We start from the raw sequence: 24,038 nt of genomic DNA, 5'->3' as shown, positions 1-24,038 counted from the left end.
AGAAAAAGTTTGCAAGCACTTGCACATTTACAAGTCTGGTGTTAAAATCATATGTTCTTTTATCTATAAATCCACCCTAATACTCTATGCTGGTGACCCAAATAATTGATAATTGATAGTTATTCAAAAAATAATACATTAAGAATACGCTGAAAGTGTGTGGTTTTGACTGATTATAGTGGTAAAGTACATTTATTAGCAAAGTAATGTGGAATCTACCACTGAAAAGTTTGAATGCACTTGTATATTTGCTTTTCTGTTTAAAGACAAAAATCTGAACCTGTCTATAAAGACCACTAAAAAGAAACCAAAAAGTGGTAATTTTACACAGGTGGCCTTAATTTCTAGACAAGTTAAAGGCACACTGTCCTACTTGTAGCTACTTGCTCCCTCTATATAGAAAACTTCCCCAATCGGTGCCTGTTGGTCCCCCATGATCCTCTTTTTCTAATGTTAAATGAGAGCTGAGTTAATGAGATAGCCACCTGTCACAGTGACCTCGCTGGCTCGCTGGGCGGTCTAATCCCTTCTGGCTGAAGTAGTAAAGTCTGCCTTTAAATAATACTTATTTCCTCGTATACTAGGAGATGTCATAAGACACAAAGGCCTTTACAAACAAGTTTTGCAATACATATTTATTCTTAATATAGGAATATAAGTGACCACTATAGACAAGTTTCCATTATATAGCAGTGTACATTATGATATTTTGAATAACTTAAAGATAAAGACCAGTTATGGTCATGCGATTGCATTGTGAAAGAAACGTTGTGGAATCGATCAGAAAAGGTTGATCATCTAGCATATAAGTATTGGTGTGTACCGCAAGGTTCTGGAATCATCAAAATGATAAGAAGTTTGGCCCAGTCTTCGTAAAGTTACAAGCACTGTACACAGAAAGATGTATATGGGACTACGCACATGTGCGCAACACGTGCGTTTATAGTCCAATAGATAAACTAATTTACCAAATATATCAATTAGTAGGCGGTTTCCAGGCAAAATTTTTATCATCATGTATTAGTCAAAACATATTCTTTCACATGATTGGTAATAAGAGCTTCCATTTCATTTTTTAAAATTGGGGCGTTTCCAATACTGGTCTTTACCTTTAAGAGTGATAAAAAGTAATTAACATATGGCCTACTGTAAAATGCAGATGAAGCCAGCTAATATTTTTCAAATTATTGTAAAATTATCAGATATCCTAAAATAGTTTTAAATGTATCTTTTAATCAAAAACACACATGTACCTGCAATTGTGAATACCTAAATATAACTTTTATCTTTTTTTCATTTACCACTTTAAGACTTTAAAAAAGTTGGTCAAAAGTTCCTTTTACAAGCATCAGTCATTCCTACATTTTTTTATTAATTTCTCTAGTCCCTACCAAATCTTCAATTTACCTCCCCATTCCTTGTTCAAACCAAAAATTCTAAGAATACTTGCTTCAAATTACATCAATCATAAACATATCTTTCTCAAATTTCCTCAGTAAACTTATGGAAACATCCTTTAAAGTGCTTTTCCCTGGGTCATGTGAGGGAGAAATGTAAGTACATTACTTATCACTTCATCCAGACTCCTAAAACTATTTTCCCCTCATTATCGCGGAGAAGTTAAGTGAGAAACACCCTGAAGTTTTTTTCTAGTAATGATTTAAGCCTCGAGTTTGCCAATTCCAATCAAAATTCACATGTTTATATGCATTGCTAGATAAAGCCAAGTCATGGCTAGACGTGATTTTGAAAGATGGCAGTCAAAATATGCAGTTCCATTCCAAGAGAAAAATGAATTTCAGATGGGGCAGAGACCAAAGTTCCTGTGTGTGTTTCTTTTAACTTAAATATTACTATGAAATATTGTAAAAGTTTCTTCCAATTCTCTCAGGAGTTTTCTCTCTCTCTCTCTCTCTGTCTCAATTCCCCTCTATTTCTCTCTAAGATCTCTCTCTGTCTCTATTTTCTTCTTCTTTCCACATTCTCATTCTACCATCCATAGCATTCATCCATCTCCATATAACCTCCTCTAAAACTAGGTTTATCAGTTGAAGGGTCATGAAACTTTTTGTTCATTCCTCTCTCTCTCTCTCTCTCTCTCTCTCTCTCTCTCTCTCTTTCTCTCTCTCTCTTTCTCTCTTTCTCTCTCTCACTCCCTCTTTCTATCTATCTACCAATCTATCTCCCTTTCACTCTTTTCTCTATCTCACTTTCTCTCTCTCTCTCTCTCTCTCTGTCTCTATTTCCTTCTTTTTTCCACATTCTCATTCTACCATCCTTATACATCCATCCATCTTCATAACCTCCTCTAGAAGTAGGTTTGTCGGTTGAAGGGTCATTATGAAACTTTCTCTCTCTCTCTCTCTCTCTCTCTCTCTCTCTCTATCTATCTCTCGCTCTCTCCCTCTATCTATATATCCATCTATCTATCTATCTATCTACCTATCTATCTTCCTTTCACTCTTTTCTCTATCTTACTCTCTCCAGCTCTGTCTCTATATTTCCTTCTTCCATCCACATCCTCATTCTCTCATCAGATATCCCTCCATCCATCCATAACCCCTTTCAGAACTAGGTGAAGGGGGACGAGAGCCTCGGGAAGAATGTTTGTTTACATTTGCCAATTTGACGTCTGAAGGATCGACACGTTCCTCCCAACAAGCCTGACCGAAGCACAGGAAGTACCGTTTCATCAGATAGCAATCCCCACCCCCTTTCACTTCAACCCAATCTCCACAAAGAAAAAATTTAGCATGCTCATGGGAACTTTTTACGATGAAAAATCAGTGTATAAAGATCAAATACTGAAGCCTATTCTAATTACTTTAACAAATTGATGATGTTTAAAGCATAACAGGATTGTGAACCCAAAATTTCAAAATATTTTCAGATAAACAAAAACTGATACCAAAGAATTTTATTTGCCCACTGCCATTCCAGTACAATTATTCATGCTTATGAATATGCATGATCAATTTAAAAACTGGAAATATCCACTCCTGGAAGTTAAACCAATAAGAGTTGTTATTGTTTAATTGTGAAGAATATATCTGCAAGAGATCTTTTCAAATGTTGTTAGCAGTCCATTGCTGTGGAAATTTCATGTCACAAAATGATCAGAATTACAACACTGAATCATATGAAATGACTACCATGAATAAAATCTGAGCTACCCTTAGGTAAAATAAATTTCAAAAGACAAATGACAGATAAAAGTTTGTTAAAATATGAATTACATAATCTACATGTTCTAGGAAAATCAATCTATATTGTTAATAGCATGTCACTGTGTGATGAACCTTTCAACTTTATTTGTAAAAAGGCCTCTGTTTATCATCAGTTTTGAAAGGGCAGTTATCTCAACGAGGTTAGGAAACATGTTTTATTCACAATGTAGTCACCTCCCTATTCACACTTGGTAACTCTTCACACGTTCTCAACTATCGATCATGACTGACAGACTCCAACCACAAAACGTGATGTGGGTATCTAAATTGGCAGTCACCCTCTAACATTATCTAATATGTAATACATTTGAAATTAAATCAGACAGTCCACCGCAAGAATGTGGGGAAGTTCATGTTCAAGTTCACATAGTTCTTTCTCCCTACAAAGAACAGAAGGAGCAAAATAACACTCAATATATAGTAATTGGCAAGAGCTTTGTTTCAAACATGTGAATGGGGGTGTCACGCAATGCCCCCCCCCCCCCACACCTCCAACCACCTCCCCTTTGCGATGCCTCTTGTTCCCAGTATACCCTCCTTAGCTCAACTTGGCCAAGAAACATCCTAGTTTTCATCATGAATGAGGTAGATAAGATAAGGTAGAAGATTCACACAAAAAAGCATCCGGAACGGAAACTGCATAATTGTTGAAAATCACAATTTTATCACACAGAGGTGGAACCACATGGTTAGGATATGGAGCTGGTAAATGCATGTACCATCTCGATCAGGCTTAATGATCGATAACTTAATTTTAATTCAAGTATGTCAAAAAGGAACTTTAGATTGACAAAAATCACTGCACTTTGCATACCGAACAAGTCTTTTCGTACCACAGTTCGATAAGTTTATGTCTAAAATACAGGTGTACAAATTTGAAAATGAGGACAATATTGTTTCAAGTGCAGAATTAAAAAACAAAAAATATGAAATGATGTTTGTCCTGCTTCACTGTTTTTGAACTCTAAATACTTTCTTTGGAAAATTCTATTCTTATCATTATGATTCATACTTCGGGACAATACTCTCTCCATGTATCTTACAACATTGATGACCAAAAGAGATGCCAGACGTCAAACTCTAAAATAAAATGTTGGCACGAAAACTAGAACTTTCCCTTCAATTCAATCATCGACACCTGACTCAGACACGGAACATGAGCCGCAGACATAGCGCTGAGATGAGATACCTTTCGTCCCAACGACAGACTGAATTCTAGAATGTTATCAGACGGAAAGGACTCATTGGAATCTTTCAGAAAGAGGCTAAGAATATTTCCGATGCCATGTTTCTGGTGAGTCATCTGGTTGACCACAAGATTGCAAGAGAAACAAAATTATGGTATCTTTAATGTTTTCTTTTCTTATTGCTCAGGGTTTCATTGTTTGTTGTGAACCTTACATCCTTTAAGAGGAAGTGTAATATTTATTTCAGGATGTTTAGTCAACAGGTATTCCTACATACCATTACATGACTACATGATCTAATGTGATAATAGACGATAGAAAATGGAGATGATACCAAGTGGAAATGAAAAATTTCCCCACATGATGAAACGATTCCTCCTATTTTGGTCATGACCCAGACCAGAGTGATGAGATATAAGATTTAGAAAGCACCTGAGAAAAAATGACAAGTACCAGAAAGAGTGAAGGAATTGAAGAGCTGGACTTCCTTTTTATTCTAAATTATTCTTAAATGTACTAGTAGTGTGTATTTTTTTTTTTTTTTTTTTTTGCTTTGTTTTGTGACTTGTCTCACACTATCAGTATCATTAGATTTTATTCTAATCATAAGGCCAAGGCCCGGCCTGGATATTTACACTTATCTATCCAACTACTAACCCAGAAGAATGAAATGTGTCAAGGGGCCAGTAAATTTAATCATAAGCAGGTTGGCTGATAGACACATCATAACCATTTCAATGTCTAGATATTATTCATTTCTTTTGAATTCAAGCAATAAAAAGTCTTCCTCTGGCAAATATGAAGTACATGTATCAAGTATTGCTGTTTCACATGAAAGTCTGAACCTTTCAACCTTACCATATTTTAAATAAAGAAATATTCTGGTATTTACCACTTAAATCAGATCAATCTGTATTTCACATTAGATTCTTAAAATGAAAATCAAATGAAATATTTTCAAACAAATTGATGCTTCAAGCTTCAATCCACAAAAGCGGTGAATGGGAACAATATGCCAATGAAAATCTTACAATCAGCAACAAATTAATCATGTTTTATTTCATGCACAGTAGATACTGCAAAAACTTTCAACTTAAGTGAAATTTGAGGATCAAGTGCAACGAAAACCCCTCTCAGCTGGCCTAATATTGCATTATAAGCCCTCCTGACGTCTGCTTCTGAAATCGTATATCATCATTGGTGCATTTAACCTTGTCTCTCTCCTTACATTTCTTACTGCAAATTTTCATCATGTTACGTCCCTAGCAACCGCCGTGTGATTCAGTGTTGTCGACTCCAAAATAGTTCTGCTCACTGACTTTTCTTCAATTTAGGTGAACATTTGATGACATACTTGACCAAACTTTTGTTTGAATTTCTCTGTCTGACGCTGGGCTGAGTCAGACTCTTCAGTCTGCTCGTATTCCCTCGGAATCCTTGAAAAGAATTTCTTTTGATTTTGTTTCTTTTTGTTTCTTTTTTGTTACAAGCTTTCAGCATCATAGGCAAGGTTTAAATGTCCACACTATGCTAATTCATTATTATGTTAGAATTTGTCAAGGTTTAACTACAGTCAGTCAAATTTGTAACTGTTTCCCTATTCTTTATCGAAAATTATGCAATCCACATTCCATGATATATAAATTTATCATTCTTGAAGCTTTTTTTTTTGTTTCAACAATAAAGAAAGAAAAGTGTGTCTTTTACAACTATGAGATACAATTTGGAATTTGGATGGTGAAAAACCACCTACAAAACTGAAGTCCTTTGAACATTGGTAAAAGGAAGATCAAGCAATCAAGATCAATGCAACAAAAAAAAAACATGAAGCAGGTTCAAATATGATACAATTCTTAATAAAACTGTGCAAAACTTTTAGAAAGTAGTTTGTGGAACATCTCCAGAAGTCTTGTGACTGATCACAAGGTGATCACATGTAACTTCTTTTCATTTTCTTGAACATCCCATAAAGTTTCTATTTTTGTATTTTTATGTTCCTTCTTATACAATGATACCATCAATACTTCCTTCCTCCTAAATTTCTATTGTCTATTAATCTCCACCCCTGATTTCCTTTCCCCTCTTTTGTATATCCCCTTCCCCTCCTCCTTTGCTAGTTCATCGTTAGATATAAATTTGTCTTTTTAACTTGTTCACATCTTCCATGACTAACACAGTTAAACCGAGCTTTAAACCTAGGCATTGTGAATTCATTTTCTAGAAAAGGGACTCATTTGTCTTTATCTAGCTATCCTGTTTTTGTCTTAAATATGTTAACCAGTCATTATCTCTATTAGTATACCCTTTTAGCTGGATCTCTACTTTTAATTCATAATGATGGTGATGCTAAATCAAACTGACTGATTGGTGGTTTCTGTCTTATTTCTCCTATATCCTCAGAGCATCGGTAAAGCAAAATGATTCATCGAATGAGGCATGAATGGCCTTTAGTCTTCCTCCTTCAGAGTCCTGGTATTATTCCTACTGTTTTTTCATGTCAATAGATTTAATCCCGCCGTCTCTTGATTGATTTATTCACAGATGTCATCAACTAGATTATTAGAATCCACCCCTTTTCCTCACATAATTGAAGACATATTTTGAAGTCGTCAAACATGTCTACCATTTTTTTTTCATTTTACTTCTGTCTGTTTTGTTTCAGATTGCCAAGTCTTTCTAAATTTAAATCTTTAATCTCCTTATTACATCAATCTCTATCATTATCTCCCCGTAAATCTTTTACTAATTCTACCCCCTTAATCTGATCTCTTCTCCCTGCTGCTGCTCTCTCTCTCTCTCTCTCTCTCTCTCTCTCTGTCATCTACTTCTTTTTCTCATTCTTTAAAAAAATCTTTTTCTATTACTAAGTACTGCCTTCTTCACCCCTGCAAATTCTTTCAGCCTCTCTCTCTCTCTCTCTCTCTCTCTCTCTTTCCCAATTTCTATGTATCTTTCAATCTTTCTATCTCTAGTAGTGTTTCTGATTCTCTCTCTCTCTCTCTCTCTCTCTCTCTCTCTCTCTCTTTATCTCTCTCTCTCTATCTCTCACTCTCTCTATCTCTCACTCTCTCCCTTCCTCCATCCATCCTTCCCTTCCCTGTCAGTCTTCATGGTGTTACAACATTTGCTCCAGTAACAAATGCTCCAGATCTAATTTTTAATAGATTTAATAGATTTAATTTGCAACAGATTATAGGTTAAGGGTTGCAATTGGGGTTTAGGTTATCTTTAGGGTGAGGGTTAGGTACAGTTGTTTGAGACTTGAGATATGGTAGAATATTGACTGCGGAGCAACTGCCTCCGGAGTACACACTTTAAAATCCTACATTTTGATATATATAAAGTATTGTTTATAAATAGTATGGGCTAACCAAACCCTCCTTCCAAGGATAACCCACTTTTTCCACACAATTTTTTTAGAGAATATTCATTAAAACTTATCAACCCCTGAAGAGTTTTACAGACAGGATTTAGTTTTTAGTAGGATTAACTGTTGTAAGAGCATGTGTCTTATAACCGTCAAAAAATCTATGTAGCATAAGTATCATTAATATTATGTAATGATGTTTGAGGGCTGCTTTACCTGTTTGCTAATTAAGCATGTATATGATTGATAGTAAGCAACCAGCGGACCGACAGCTTTAAGACATCTCCGAGGGACTTGGTAATGGGGATTAAAGCCTTACCAAAGGGCACAAACGCATTAATTGGCTTGGTTTCAAACCCAGAGACCTCCCAGTAATGAGACCACTGCTCTACCACTGAGATATCGTGCCTCCTTTGAGCTAACCAATCCCTTCTTTCATGAACAACCCACTCTTTTCTTATATTATTCATGGCTTGGCCGGGCCCCTACCAAAAAAAAATCACAGAATATTAGTCAAAATTTATCGATCCCTAAAGAGCATTTTCATGCACTAGAGCAACAAGTTTTCCTGCCTTGTAAATGATTAATCATGATTTATAATTCCGTCCTGTCAGGATCAGGAAGAGAACATTCAGAACATTCATAGATCGGTATCAAGATGATCAAAAAACTGAATGCAAAGAGAAAGCATGATCACCTCCCCCCCCCCCTCCCCCATCATCCACCCTTACTTTAAAATGGGGAGGGTGACCACGCTTGCATAAATGATGCACAAAGGGGGGGGGGAGCCCCTTTCTAATTGTATGACTCAAGCGTCAACACAATTCAAATGTTTGCTCTCGTTTATATTAACCAGGGGACCGATGGCGTTAAGTCCTCTCCAAGGGACTTGGTAATGAGGAATAATGCCTTACCAAAATGCACAAGCACATTGACTTGGTTTCGAGCCAGGGAACCACTGCTCTTCCACTGACCCATATTACCCCTCCTCTGACAGCACTTCTGGCTGTCTGCAGATAAAAAGATCAACCCCATTTTTATTACTTTCTCTTCTTCTCTCCACTTTTTTATTTATTTATTGAGAACATTTGTTGGGGGTGACTGCCTGTATCTCCCCATGGCTATGGGAGGAAAAGTATGACTCCAAGATTCCTAGACTTCAACACTAACACGTAATCATTTGGGGCCACATTCAACCGACTTTTGTTTCTTTACACTGATAATACTTTAAAGGTAATCTTCCATTATGATGTTCAAGAATATTAACAATCTTAGTACAACATTTAACAACATTTTTAGCGAATATCGGAGACTACAATGATCGTCCGCTGAGAGCAAAAAGTTGTTATATGAATTTAATTGAAGAGTTACCCACTGCTGAGATCTCAGCAAATGATAGACAAGCCAAAGATATCTGAAATAAAGTATAAGGTAGCTCAACATCAAGCAATAACAGATGTGGTAGTAAGCTTAATCTTTGAACATATTTCCATGATATGAATATCAGTTTAGGTATTATTCATTCAGTGATTTTCAGCAACTTTCATTAATTAGTCTACATTTTGTGGGTCCAAACATCCAATTCACATTATGACGTTGTGACACTTTCATATAGGGTCTCATTATCATAGAGAAGATTATCTTAAGAATACCTTTAATATCTTACTAATCAAAACAAGAGAAAGGACAATCATTCTCATCACTTTCATAACCCTTGTTCTAATCCATCGAGGCAACAATCTTTCAGAAAGGCCAGAGCTTCGTTCACATCTGGTTTCCTCCCTCCATTAAAACTCAGGTCTCCGCAGACAAAGGGCAAGATGGGTCTGGATCATTATCCAATTTGTGGGCCAGCCAAGGAGATATCATTGCCTACATCATACACCTGATGAATCACCAACCAAAACACTCACACATGCGGGCAATTAGGTGGGAGAAAAGAAACTGGAAGAAAGACGATAGAAGAACCTTGGAGGAACAAGAAAATTGCTGATCATGATTTGTTGGGTCTTGGAGAGGGGGTTAGATTCTCACCAAAGTGACCCTTTCCTCCTAAAGCTTACTTCTAACTTCAAAGAAAACTGTAAAAGAAATCTATAGGGGCACTGACCTGTAGACGTGACCTGTGACGAGAACTTGGGGCCATTCTCTTTTCAATGTTTTTTAGTACTTTTCTCTTGCTCAAGCTTTGTCTAAGACCTTCTTCCTTTTTTGTGAACGTGTATCTGTCTGACTTTCTCTCTCTTTCCTTTTCGAATCATTAATTTCTCCAAGCCCTCCTTGGTTTTTTGTTTTGTTTTGATTGTTTGTTCCATTCCAACCTTAAACTTCAGTTTTTTCTTTACTTCGTGTCTCAAATTTCATACTCTTATTTGCTGACTACCTTTTGTTAACCTATCTCTCCCTCTTCTCAACTTCTCTTACTACCTCCTCTTTTACTCCCCCGTCCTCTCCGTTCCTAATCTTTACTCTACATCTTTTCCACGCAAATTACATCAATTTCTATCTTCTCCATTAACAAACCCAGACAGACAAGCAGGTAAGAAGGTTTGGAGGCCCCTCCCTCTCCTCAAACTCTCAAAGCAAGAAGATGACTCAGTAATATCATCTATTAGGGAGGCTGATTTCTGTCTTGTTTGGAGATTGATCATGTTCTTTGCCGCAGGTGGTTTCTCTCTCTGTGACAGAACTAATTACATAGAGTGAATAGAAAAAGGGTGTGGTCCCTCGATTTGTGATGGGCAGGTGTAAATGGATCTACAGGTGGCTCATACACAGACAGGTTGATCCTGATTGTCTGACCCCTCCCTAGCTTTCTCTTATGCACACACACACACACACACACTCTACTCTCTCTCTCTCTCTCTCTCTCTCACACTCTCTCTCTTTATTTTCCCGTTTCTTTCTATCTCTGTTTCTCCACCCCCCCCCCCCCCTCTCTCTCTCTCTCCCTATAATATTTCCTACAGTTTCTGTCTATCTATCTGTATGTCTCTATCTGTCTGTCTCTGTCTCTCTTTCTCTCTCACCCTTTCTCCCCCCCCCCCCCTCTCTCTCTCTCTCTCTCTCTCTCTCTCTCTCTCTCTCTCTCTCTCTCTCTCTCTCTCCAGTCTTGAGGGGTAGCATCTCCAACTAATCACAGAGCAACATTTCCAGAATCTGGACAATTCAAAAGGTAGATTTTGAATGCTCACATAAAGCTTCATAAGCTTTGTACATGCCTTTTAATTATTTGCCAACTATCCATCCATTTGAAAATTACCAAAAAAATCCTTAAAATTATTTTCCCCACAATTCTTAAAATGACATCATATCATATTTCATTGTTTAGCAGAGAGGGGGTCCTATGTCAGGCAATGAAAATAAAACCAGCCCTTCTTGCTAATTCATGTTCAACCTGTAGTATAACCAAAGAAGATGTTTATAAGGCTCCAACGTAAGGCATGCACCCTATTCATATCTTTTCCACAGTAACCGTGAGATGGCACTGTAGCTTATTCTTTTCCAGACAAGTTAGTTTTCTTGACATTTTTCTAAATTCAGAAGATAACTTTCCAGATCTATTCAGAGCATTGTATCCTGTGATCCCTTTTCACAAAAAGTTCAAGCCACCAATAGATGGCGCTATAGCTGAAGAGTTTCCAGATGAGATTGAGTGAACACACTTTTTGCACTTCCCCCGAGTCCATACAATGGCATTGCCAAAGTGCTGGCAAATCCTTCTTGCTGTGCCAAAAACCTAACTTTCATCAAACACAAGAGGGCACTAGAGTAACTTAAAAATAAGTTTCTGATTGAGAGGCAGAAATCCTATGGTTGCAAATGCAATGAATACAATTTCAAACCTAAAATTAAACCTCTTTAAACTAGATCAATTGTAAAAGTTAATGCCCCAATGTTGGAAAGACATCAATGAAAGATAACAACATTTTCAATTAAATCAAGTGAATGTTTTTAAAACTTTCCATTGAAATCTTGCACAATGTCAGTTTGAGTAATGAGATTTCTGCTTAGGAAAAATGTCAATATGCTTTTACAGACTAATTGTTTGTTTTTTTCATTGGGATAATTGTGTAAATCAATGACCAAATCTTCCAATTTGCCCTGCAAGAGAATTTTTCAGACATAAGAAACAATATCACCATCTCCAACTTTGTGGATACTAAACATCCTTTCTTGTTGTCTGGTCAACAGAATTATACCTCCTTTACTCTCATAAGGCCTGTCTTCAGTATCTCGAGATTGCCAAATATCCAGCTATTTGAACTATCTCGATCGCAAACTATCCAGCTAATTTGCGTCTTCATCAGACCGAAGTAGCAATTAGAAGGATATTTGGTCAGGATTGTCATCCCGAGATATCTTTGGATAGTTTGCAAAATATCCTACTATTTGGCAAGATATCCAGCTATTTATCCCGTGCGTCTTCACTAGACCGAAGATTCGCAATACACGCTAACACTGAGCAAAATATCTCGAGCTAATTTCTCAAGGTCAAGTTTCAAGTTTTGAGGTCGAATCTCGAGATAGTGAAGACGCGATTTGTTACTTCTGGACTATTTCCCAAATAGCGGGCTATTTGGCAATCTCAAGATATTTGGCAATCTCGAGATGATGAAGACGCGCCTAGATAGGTCTCAATGACTTTGCAATTATCTCGATCAAATATAAACCCTCCCCTCTCCATAAAATTAAGTTAAATAAACACACACCATGTATACCCGACCTTCCATGTACTACACCCAAGAGGGCAGTATAACCAAACCAACGTCGGACTACATGCAGTTCTCGCCATGGGGGTCCAGGATATCGTCTGCTCCATTTAGGAAGGAAATAATTGGAGCTTGATATGCCATAGCTCCTTCTTACCTTGCTGCTCAATTCAAGAGAGACGTCAAAATTTGTTTTCATTCCTCACAAAATACACATACACAGAAGGAAAAGCAAGCTTAAAAGGTCAATCTGCGGTTATCATTAATTTATATTTGTCTTGTGTCCTTCATGACATATTGAGGAACGTGCTACTCCCCACTCCGCTCATTAGAAAGTAATCAAAAATAGATATTTCCAATGTTCTCTAAACCTCACAATTATTGAGTAATCTGTTACTTGGACAAGCAGCACTTCACCTGCTCCTGTCAACAAACCCTACAAACCATATTTATCTCCAGACTTCAACCTGTGCACCAAGACTGTATCATCAATCATGTAGTGACTGGGAAGAGAGCAGCAATACAACAAGGAGATGGATAGAATCTTTAGTTTTAATTAAAAGTGTCTTGTCTGTCTAAAAATCCTTGGGGCTGACAAAAATATGTAAGGAGACAAGAATGGGAAGACCAAGTATGGTCATGGTGAGGAGAATAAAAAGCCATTTGCTTCAGAGAGCAATGTTCTTCCAGGCTGTTGTCTATAAACCCCTGTAGCAAACTTTGCAAAACCTGGAAGGAGGCACGAGGAGAAGACATGACAGCATCCGGCCTTGTCCAGGCAGATAATAAAATACCTATACCTATACCTATAATGAAGACTGTAAGGGTTGGAGAAGGGCCATGAGAGAAAAATGGGAAAGAACAGACACTGAATGATGATGAGAATGATATGTCATTTCACACCATGGTTTGACTCTGCAGGTTTCCTGGTTTGACTCTGTAACCTCACAAGCTAGTGCCATCATTTTACCACTAGGCCTTACCGACCAAGAACTTGGTCAACATCCCATCAGTATGGGACACTGTGGTAAAGTGTTTTATACCCTTGACTTACAATAATGACACTGGGGGTTCAAATCCTGTATTTGTGCTTATTCTACCCTTACACCAGGCAGTTTATGAGCAGTTGTCTCTCCCAACAAAAGGTACAAATCATGTGTCGAATACTTCAACACAGAGTTAACACCATTCTGGCTGTGAAAAGACAAAGTACCGGTACAATGAAATCTGTATACAAAGACCGCTCAAAGGAGACAAGGAAAGTGGTCTTTTGAGGCAGGTGATCTTTAGATACAGATTTCTATAGTACATGTTTCAATGAGAAAACATTTTCAAAGGAAAAAAAATTGGTCTCTGTAGACAGGTGGTTGCTTTAAGGGATTTTATGGTAATAGAAACAGATTACAAATTTGGTTCCTTGTGAGGCACTTTCTGCTGATTACACTAGGAGCTCAGCCATTAAATCTTGGAGTAACAACCTTTGAGCAAAGAGATAGCAGCAATGGGCACGTTAAAATGCAATGATTTACATTTTTATTATCGCAAGTTCCATTAAGCCCTACCATCAATCTTACCTTAGCCCCTCTATGGTATCTCTTGTACATCCCCAGTGCTGCATCTCGGAACTCTCTCTCCAGAACATCATGCTGCATTTGAAGCCGACTGGAGCAAAAAATAGACAATGGAAACAAAAATACATACATAAGATTTTGTTATTTGAGATCTATTTGAGAATAAAATAAGGAAAAGGCATGCATCTAATCATTTTCTGTTCCTATATACAGCAGATATCGATTAGAAAGAACTCATTCTTTTCCTTTTCCTTCTTCCTCCTTTTGGTCCAAATCTTGTTTTTCTTTTTTGGTTTATTCTATCCATATTTTCTATAATGTTTCTTTCTCTAACTAAGCATATATTTTGTTTTCTTAGATGTATAGTCAGCCGATACTGGATTTTTCTCTCAAAAAATCTTTTACTATTATTTGATTTGCTCTCCCACCTCAATCAGATTTCATTGCCGTATCTTTACTTCATTTCCCACATTCAAACATTGAATATCTTATTTTCATATTTTGCTATTTTTGTTTCCAATCTTTTTGCCATGGATACTCTCTGGTGCTTTTTTAGTAAGCATAATTTGTTTATTTTCAGGTTGTACTTACGCAAGATATGCTTTCCGTCTTTCGAAGTCTCTTTGCTGTTAAAAAAAAGAAGACATACAAGGATAAAAGATGGAATTTTAATTTGATGAGGTCTCAAACAACAAATTGAGTACAATAAATGTCTGGAGATTGTTTAAGCATGATTAACTCTAGGAAAAATAATTAAATGCTGTAATTTCAATGTCAACTACCATTTAGGTATCAAGATAATATACCTAGCTTGGAATTCTTAGCAATGAGCAGACTTGGTCAACTTTAATTAAACCATGTGTTACTTACTAATTATATAACTAATTAACACTTTCCAATTAAGACTGGCGTCGATGAAGCCACAAAGTGTTATCAACACAACACATTCACACACAAGAATGGAATTCTAATTAAAACATGAGTCTCTTTCACACTAACAAAATCATCATCTACTAGTATCAGATGATATAAATGCAAGATACAACTAAATAAAACAATTATTTTTTTGCTGACAAGTGGGGTAAAAAAGAGTCCAATTTTGGAAGCTGAAAATGATCACTATTTTGGAAGGCTCTAAGATGTGCAATTTGATGACGAGAAATTTACTACCTCCACCCGATTGCCACAACATTTTGAAAACTGAGTCTAACTTGTTCAATGTGAACAGGGCACTTGAGAACACATAGAGTAACAGTACATAATGATTTGCACGGTCAGACAGGTTCGTCATGTAAACCCAAGGGTACATGGTTACTCAGTAGCAACATGTTTGGCGGGATGGATGACATAGAGTTGTCAAAACAGAAGAAAAGATGCTAGTCATCTTTTGTTGCATAAAAAAGGTTGCAAGAAGGAGAAATTGAAATTTTGTTCTTAATGCTGTACCCAAATACTTGCGAATACACACAAGATGCACAACTAACTAATGGCTTTTTCTTCCTATACCCAAGAGCTCAGGGCCCTGTATCCGTATATCATCTACTGAGAAGAAGAAGGGCATTAACTCTACATGAAATATGAGTTAAGCCCTTTTGGTTTTCAGAAAATGAAGTTATCATCTGTTTAGAGCAGAAATTGCGCTTACTCCTATCATTTTACACAGAGTTAACGCCCTTCTGGCTCCAAACAGAGGATGTGGGAGAAAAATTGGTATCATGATTTATGATAGAGAAGCATAAATTTAAACTTCTTAGATTGATTGATTTTTCACTTTAATTTGAAATAAATCTTGGAGCAGGTTATAAACCGTCAGACTTTAAGAGTATTATTTTTCCGCCCCCTTCCTCTCGGATGGAGTCTGATAACATAGTTTCCAAGGATGAGAGGTGACTCAACACAATGAGACAAGAGAGAAACCAAATCTTTCCTTCAGGGATCGACTACATTCGAAATCTGAGAGCACTAAGGGTGCTAGCTCCTATCCTTTATCATATAGTTAACACCCTTCTGGTTCTCAACAGAGAGGATCACCTTCGCAATCCTAGTGGACCCTTGGAGCAAGCGTTTGCATTGAATTTGAATTTTTGAGGCAGGAAGGCACGGGCATCAAACAGTTGGGTTCGTCAAATGTTGGCACACTATGCACTCATGCCCATGACCAAAATTGGGAATAAATATATATATAAAGATCTTCTTTTTTTTTAAACGACTGATCATAAAGATTATCGAGAGTCCATTTCAGGACTTCTCAATCCTCCCTCTCTCTCTCTCACATGGTGCAACTACAAGCCTATACTTTACAACTGATCATAGTTTCAAATATTTACACAGCGATATGTACAGCGAATAGAGAAATTTGGAGAGGAATTATTAGCCAGTTAAAATTCCAATCACTTCTCTTGTGTTTATTCTACAAATGATTAATAACTAACGGTAAGTGCAACTAACTATATGAATAAGCTCCTTTTAATTCCATTTGATTTTCTCAATAAATATTTACAATTGGAGCTTTTCATTTGCATACAATTACACCTCAAATTATCCCTTCATAAAAAAGGTCTTAAGTGACATATCATTTTCTTTCAGGAGATAAAGCACGTTTTAAACTGTGTTTCTTGTGCATGTCGTCACCAATTAATCATGTGACATTGAAATTAGAAGCTCATTGGTTGAAATATCTATATGCAGCTAATGGGTAATTGGTGATGGATAACTAATTACAGCACCTGACTTAAATAGAGTCTATCACAATGAGTAATCGGGAATGACCATGTAGTAGATTGTCTAGATTGAGTGAAATGACGGATTGCCCTATAAATACAGTTTCTTTACTTCTTTTTAGAAAGCAGATCAAAATTAAGAAATTATGATTACAGGTACAACAATATTATATATTGATTATTCTGTTGTCCGTTTGTGTGAATTTGTTTGTATGTTATTTGTTTGTCTTTTGTTTTTCTTCCAAGTGTTTGCTTGTTTTTGTTATTATATGAAGTCCATTTTTTTTTTTAAAGAAGAAAAAACTAATCATACCATGGTGATTGATATTGCACGAAGAGTGCCTTCTCTCTCTCTGTCAATGTTCAGGTTCTTGACTTGATATTTACCCAAAAGATCCAGTCATGAAAAATGACAGTCTAATATTTGTAGTACACTTGTGTGTACAGAAGAATACAACCGAACTATTGACAAGCTAAATACTAAGCATGTAGCTTGAGTCTTTAAGGTGTTGGACATATTGATTAGGCTTCAATTGCTCCACACTCAATATCCTAATGGAGTTCTCAACTTCAACCCTGGGCCAAACACTATACCTAATCCTAAACCTAAACCTAACCTCAATCTAATCTTGATTGCAAACTTAACCCTATACATCTTTGACTAAATAAAGCTAGAATAAATTCCTGGAGCATATACATTTATGTCAGATCATCCTCTTCAAATGCATTTTGCCTCAACCTTTTATATTTGTAGATACTCAATTTTTTTTTACAATGCCTGGAAAAGTAGAACTCACCTTCCGAGCATCTTGATTTTCTTGGACCACATCAGGTTGTTTGGATCTCAGCTCCTTTGATAGGACCTGCAGCCTCCTCTTCTCAGCATCTAAAAGACGACTGGTCACCTAGATAAAGAAAAATATATTGGGAAAATATTTTATCATTTATACTACTTTTATGGGTTTTTTTCCTAGTGATATTTACAAATTTAACCGCTGATTATTTCAAGTGAAAGCCTTTCCACATCTTCATTTGCCATTGCACCACTGTTAGTTTTAGTCCTTCTAAATCTCATCGTATTCAAAATTCTAAAATTATCTGATTTCTGAAATAAAGACATTGAATGTCCAAAAGCAGATAAAAAAAAAGTTTGATGTCATACTCAATTAGGTTCAAACAGTGTATCCTCTTATTATGAAGATAAAACTTTCATAAAAATTGCTGATACCTTTTTTGATACCAGACACTTTTTAAATTTTAGTATCAAGAGAGTTGTGAGGCATGAAAATGACTTTCTTTTTCTCTCTCTCTCTCTTTCTCTCTCTCTCTCCCTCTCTTTCTCTCTCTCTCTCTCTCTCTCTCTCCCTCCCTCCCTCCCTCCCTCCCTCCCTCCCTCCCTCCTCCCTCCCTCCCTCCCTCCCTCCCTCCCTCCTCCCTCCCTCCCTCCCTCCCTCCCTCCCTCCCTCCCTCCCTCCCTCCCTCCCTCCCTCCCTCCCTCCATCTCTTCCACCCCTCGCTCCCCCTCCCCCCTCCCTCTCGCTCTCTCTTATTTCATACAATATGTCTAATTATGTTCTGTTCTCCATAAATGTGTCAATGTACTAATGATTACAGTCATGAGTCTCCCTGAACATCTGTCCCCCTATACAGACAAAGGTACACTAGGGACAAACAATGAATATATAAGCGAATGCTATGCAATGATACACCACATATAATTTCCTGGTCTTTCCTCACATTTTCTCTCTTAATAAACCTCAATATTACTGTTACAGATTAACCAGCAGTAAACTATAATACTGTAGTTATGGCTTAAAACAAGAATCAGCTTAACATAAACTGACTCTTCTTATTCAATATAAGCATATATAAGTCCTGTTTACATATTCTCTATACTTTTACCAATATATGTGTCTCATTAACATTTGCTTTCCTTTTAATCTTTCTTTAACTGTGATTTTCTATTAAAACTACCAGAATTTCTTATCTGTACATTTGCAAAAGGTTTTGGCATATTACAATACAACTGAAGGAATTGATCAATTCACACCATATAACTTCCATCTATCATCAAGTCGATTGTTTTATTTAAATCAACAAATGAGAAGGCTTCCTGTCAAACGCAATAGCGGTCAGCAGCCTTAATGTACCCTGTTCACACTGGATAAAGTAGGGTAAAGTTTACATTTTAAAATTAATGAGGATTTCCAATGAATGAAATTTCAGGTGCAGGAATCGATTAGTTCACACCAAAATTGACAATTGAAGGGGATTCTACCACCAAGTCTATTGTCTCATTAAATGCTTCATATCACACAAACCAGTGGTCAATGGCCTCATGATCATGCCTCATTCATACCCGAAAATTAAATCAAATTAATTTTATGTACGGTTAAAGGCCACTTAAAATTGAGGTTTAAAAATAACATGCTGCTATGCTAAAATTAAATTGGATATAATATCAATATGCCTATTTGTGATGGATCCAAAGTTACTGTATATTTTACACACACAGATCTTCTTTAAAAACATTAAGGTTTGTCTGAGATTTATCTGATACAGCAACAAATGAAGGGTCATGGGGTGCAGAAAATAGTAACTCAATTGAAAATCCTTAAAAGTTTGGATTTCAAGTAGAAAATTATTACAAGATAGAAGTCCCAGGAAATTATGCTTTGCAGAGCAACTTTTCAGTGTACAGACAACTTCTGTTTCAATAAAATCATCCTTTATTACTAGTTAATGATACAAAACTCATGTAAACACACCTTAAATCAATACTACCTATATATCTGTATTATACAAGTATCTGTAAAGTACTTATGGACATTTTTCACGTATATCAAGCGCTTTATAAATGTGGAATATTATTATTATTACCTGTGCTACAATCAAAAATGAAATTTCATCCTGATCATTTTAGTTTCTCCACACTCTGTTGAAACGTTATTTCAAATGTCAATCTCTTCAATGTGAATGGGTCATATATCAGTATTTTCCACAAACCACAGTCTAATTGCTGCTGATCATAGATTGAGCATGGCTGCTACATGTTGGTCATGAAAGATTGAAATCTACCCCTGTAAACTTGGTACGCTAATCTAACCAAAATGACATTTAAATCAGAGAAGAGGAAGATGCTCGTTACTTATTCTGATTCTCTTTCTTCTTCAAGCAGGACTGCACTACTTGTAGCGGTACCGTTGGTCCCCCATGATCCCCTTTTTCTTATTTTAATTGAGAGCTATTTGATGAGATAACCACCTGTCAGTGACCATACAGGGAGGTATAATCCCTCCTGGTGCAAAACTAGTGCAGATAGGCTTTAAATAATGAATAATCTCAGCCCATCCGAAAGGTGGACAGCATATTCTCAAAGAAAAAGAGTAATTCTGGCAATTATGGATTTGTATGAATATATATTTTTGGCGGGTGTGTGTCTGTAAACTGTCAATAGTTGTCTTGAAATTGTTTATTGTCTTTCTATTGCAATTTTGTAGTTTATCTTTTACTATTGCTGAATTTCTGTATAAATTATTTTCACTTTTACCGTCATTTTTATCGAACGTGAAAATGCTAAACTTGAAAATCAACATTGAAATATTTGTTTTGATACTTTTAACAGTTGGATAAAAGTGACTAGAACAGCTGAAAGACATGTCGTCCCTATTTTCATGAAGTGATGGTAGTGAGGAAAATTGTCACGCAAATTGTATGCGATTTTCCTCATTACCGTCACTTCGTGAAAATAGGGATGATGTGTATATTCTTAAATTGAATAAATGAGCTTCAACTCACACATACTCAATGAGTCTCTTCCTAATGAGGTTTCCTGTATATTAGGTAAGCTAAATGACCATCTCTCTATGAATAGTTCATGACCTTTACTCAAAGCTTCTCTGCTGACATCACAGACATTGATAGCAAAGAAAAATGATGTAATTTCCTGGAAATAGCGGGTTTATCAATCAATCCCATGATTTTTTTTTGGCAATTTCGCTGGCATTTTTGATGATTTCCATAAATTCAATTGACCTAAAAACTATATTCAATGATGATAATATTTTTTGAATATGAATATATACAAGTAAAGGACCTCTGTTTTCTAATTGTATGCAATGATGTTCTGTCATAGTATTGTTTACAATAGACCAAATTGTCTATTATTTAACCAAAAGGGCATTAGTTTGTATACTTTAACAATGAGAACCCAATATTCTCTATAGCATCTGAATTTGATAGAAAAAAGTAGCAATAGCTTGCTTTCACAGATGAACAGGTCCTTTTTTTTTACAAAGGGACATTTAATTGATCAAGTCAGCTTTGAGTATGATGTCATCAACTTGTAGTTAAATTAAACACTATCCTCATGGTAGATACTCCTAAAATTGAATTTAGTTTTGAAGTATACGTGGAGTAGGAAAGTCAGAATTTTTTTGAAATCTGAAGATTTCCTGTTGCTAATAACAATAATATCCTCTGCACTTGGGAGAAAAAGTTCATTGCTCTAGTGTGATAAGTCATACTACAGTCCAGTCATAAAAAGATAGCAAACTATCTCAGCATCCTTGAGGTCCTAACTCAAGCCATACAAATCAAGGTCAACAACTTCTGATGAAGGCCATGATGATAATTTAGTCAGCATCACTGCTATGAATAATGACCAAAAAATTGTCCTTTTTTGTGACACACTGTATAATCTCCAGATCAAATAAATCATGTTCATCGATTCCTGAGGAAACGCAAGGAAGCGCTAGTAAGCGATGACAGAACAGATAGCATCAGTCCTAATAATAATGATAACAGAATGGTTCTATTTTTGTGACACATTGTACTAACCTTCTTAAAACAGACAGAAGAGAAGACCCGTATCTATTCTCAAGATTTTTGGAGAGAAGTTGAACTGATGACAGATAAATTTGGTGTTTTAATATAATGAAGTGGATACAACTGATTTATGGCCTGGTGATTTTTTTTTTATTAAACAGAAATCCACACCTTGTCATTAGTTTGCTTAACACATCGACTTGGCTAATACACTAGAAATATGGTATAAAATCTGCTGCAAATTGCATGAAACTTTCCTTTTTAAGCATGTTATGATTGATTTGAGTTCAGAATATTAAAAAAATTCAAACTTAACATAGATTTACACGTAGCAGTAGCAGACCAAGAAATTGACAAAAAGAGTTACTGAAACCTTCAAAATGTTAAATGCTATGGATATTGGGTGCACAGGAGGCATGTATTTGCAATGACGACCTTCGTCATTGCCTTGTTTTCGTTCACATTCTGCCCCATTAATATTCTCCTCCTTGTTTTCCTTATCGTCCGGAAATCACATTCGTTTTGCACGTAGTGCTTGTTATTCCTAGTTAGGTGCCTTCATCATATCCATTTCCTTTCAAATTTCGTAGGCACCATCTCTAGCATCTCGTCCAGGTCACCTACTTTTTCGTTTTCTGAAATCAATCATGCGTAAACGTCCAGGCGCCATTTTGTCCTTTTCTGCTCCATTTTAAGGCCTTTCTATCTTCCTTCCTATCTCCACTATCCTAGATCCTACAAACTTCTAACAAATTTCTCTAGATAGTCTAAGAGATGTTCTTTTATCTGCGATGTATCACTTGACCTTCAAAATGCCATCTTCGTACTCAAAATTCACATTAGAAACCGACTCCGTCAAAAATCTCTCAAATTCTTGAAAAATGGACCTCTAAATAATCTAAAACTACCATAACTTTCTCATATAAATTCCGTTTTGTATTTGAATCTCACAGTATCCTTATCTCATAATTGCACATAGCCATGCCAAATTTCACGCTCCAATGGCTATGCAAAACATAAATAGCGCCCTCTAAAGTTCTGGGAATGGGATTTCTTTCTGTGGCCGTATCTCCATTATGGCTTGGCAGACCCGTACCCTTTTTTGGATTTAGATACTTGAAGATATGCCCTTTCCAGCAATATACAAAATTATATACCCTAACACTGACCGACATTGCGAAAAATGCCCTCCAAATTCGCCATTTTGAAGAAAATTGAGAAATAACTTCAAATTGCTCTAAATTGGCGATCTTTATACCTACATCAATGAAACTTGGCAGACATATGTATCCATATACGTGACAACTGTCTGCCAAGTTTAGTAAAATTCGAATATGTCAGCGCAAAGTTATCGTCAAAAATGATGAATTTGCTATGCATTACGTAATAGCGCCTATAATGCGTGCAGTACATTGCGCGCAGATGACAATGGTGTGAAATTGACCGCAATGAAGTGCCCTTTCGAATGATATCAAGTATGGTATATGTTCACACAGAAAATGTTGAGTAAATCACATTTGAATAAGGGTCACTATACGATTTCCGCCGAGTTTCCGCCCAATATTATAACACGTATCGGCTAAGACGTCATTTCTCAGACTTTTTTTCGCCCCCTAAACATCCTTTTTTTTCCTTGAAATTTTGCAGTGACATTTAGAGTTGCAGTACGCAGGGCACCTCGTGGCCGAATTTTTGAAATTGGTCAAGGGGGCCATTAAAGACGCCATTTTGTACTATAAATCTATTTTACATCACGTGTTTCGAAAGGATTATCATAGAAAAAAAGAGGGTGATTTACAATAACAACCATGAAATTTTCTTTCTAATGATACCAAATACGGCCTATAAAGAGACATAAAGAGAGAGAGAAAAAACAATTTAACTCCGGTCGTAATACAGATCCTGTACGTTTTCCGCCCATGCATTACACGGATTGTCTATGGGGCATATCGGGTTCACGCTGTTGGCCCCCAGAACGATCTATATTGCAATGAGGAACATGCACCAAATCCCAATGGTTTTTGCACGCAGTGCTTGCGAGCCCTTTCTACGTTCTTTCCCCTATCCCAATTTCTTTCAAACTTCGTAGGCATAGTCACTACCATCCCATCAAGGTCACTGTTGAGGCCTTTCTTTCGCCCTACCTATCTCGAATATCACAGAAGCTATAGACTTCGTACAAATTGCTCTGGATAGTCCGAGAGAAGCTCATTCGTTTGACACGTAGAAACATGGCGTCATTGCACGCACATCGTTGTGACACGATTGCATTTCTAGTTTACATGTATTTTCCTTCTTGGGATATGTTTAAATCTACACAAGAGAGGAACAGGAGGCAAGTCTTTACTTCATTTTTTCAAAATTTTGCAAAGCTGTCTTTTCAGCTACCAAAAGGCCATAAGAGCTATGAATTGCCAATGGCAGTAA

General features: G+C 36.5%; 1 protein-coding gene across 1 annotated transcript in view; it reads right to left on the bottom strand.

The window, feature by feature from the left end:
* Positions 1-24,038, bottom strand: part of LOC115921590 — a 57,644-nt gene that overhangs the window by 12,524 nt on the left and 21,082 nt on the right. The window contains exons 3-5 of the mRNA XM_030979187.1: positions 17,582-17,689; positions 14,656-14,690; positions 14,068-14,155 (exon numbers count right to left, since the gene is read on the bottom strand). Coding sequence (XP_030835047.1) covers positions 14,068-14,155; positions 14,656-14,690; positions 17,582-17,689 — 231 coding nt within the window. The remainder of the gene's footprint in view (positions 1-14,067; positions 14,156-14,655; positions 14,691-17,581; positions 17,690-24,038) is intronic.

The sequence above is a fragment of the Strongylocentrotus purpuratus genome, unplaced genomic scaffold (genome assembly GCF_000002235.5).
Source record: "Strongylocentrotus purpuratus isolate Spur 01 unplaced genomic scaffold, Spur_5.0 spur5_scaffold_10, whole genome shotgun sequence".
Taxonomy (NCBI): Eukaryota; Metazoa; Echinodermata; class Echinoidea; order Camarodonta; family Strongylocentrotidae; genus Strongylocentrotus; species Strongylocentrotus purpuratus.
This window is presented reverse-complemented; position numbering and strand designations above follow the sequence as displayed.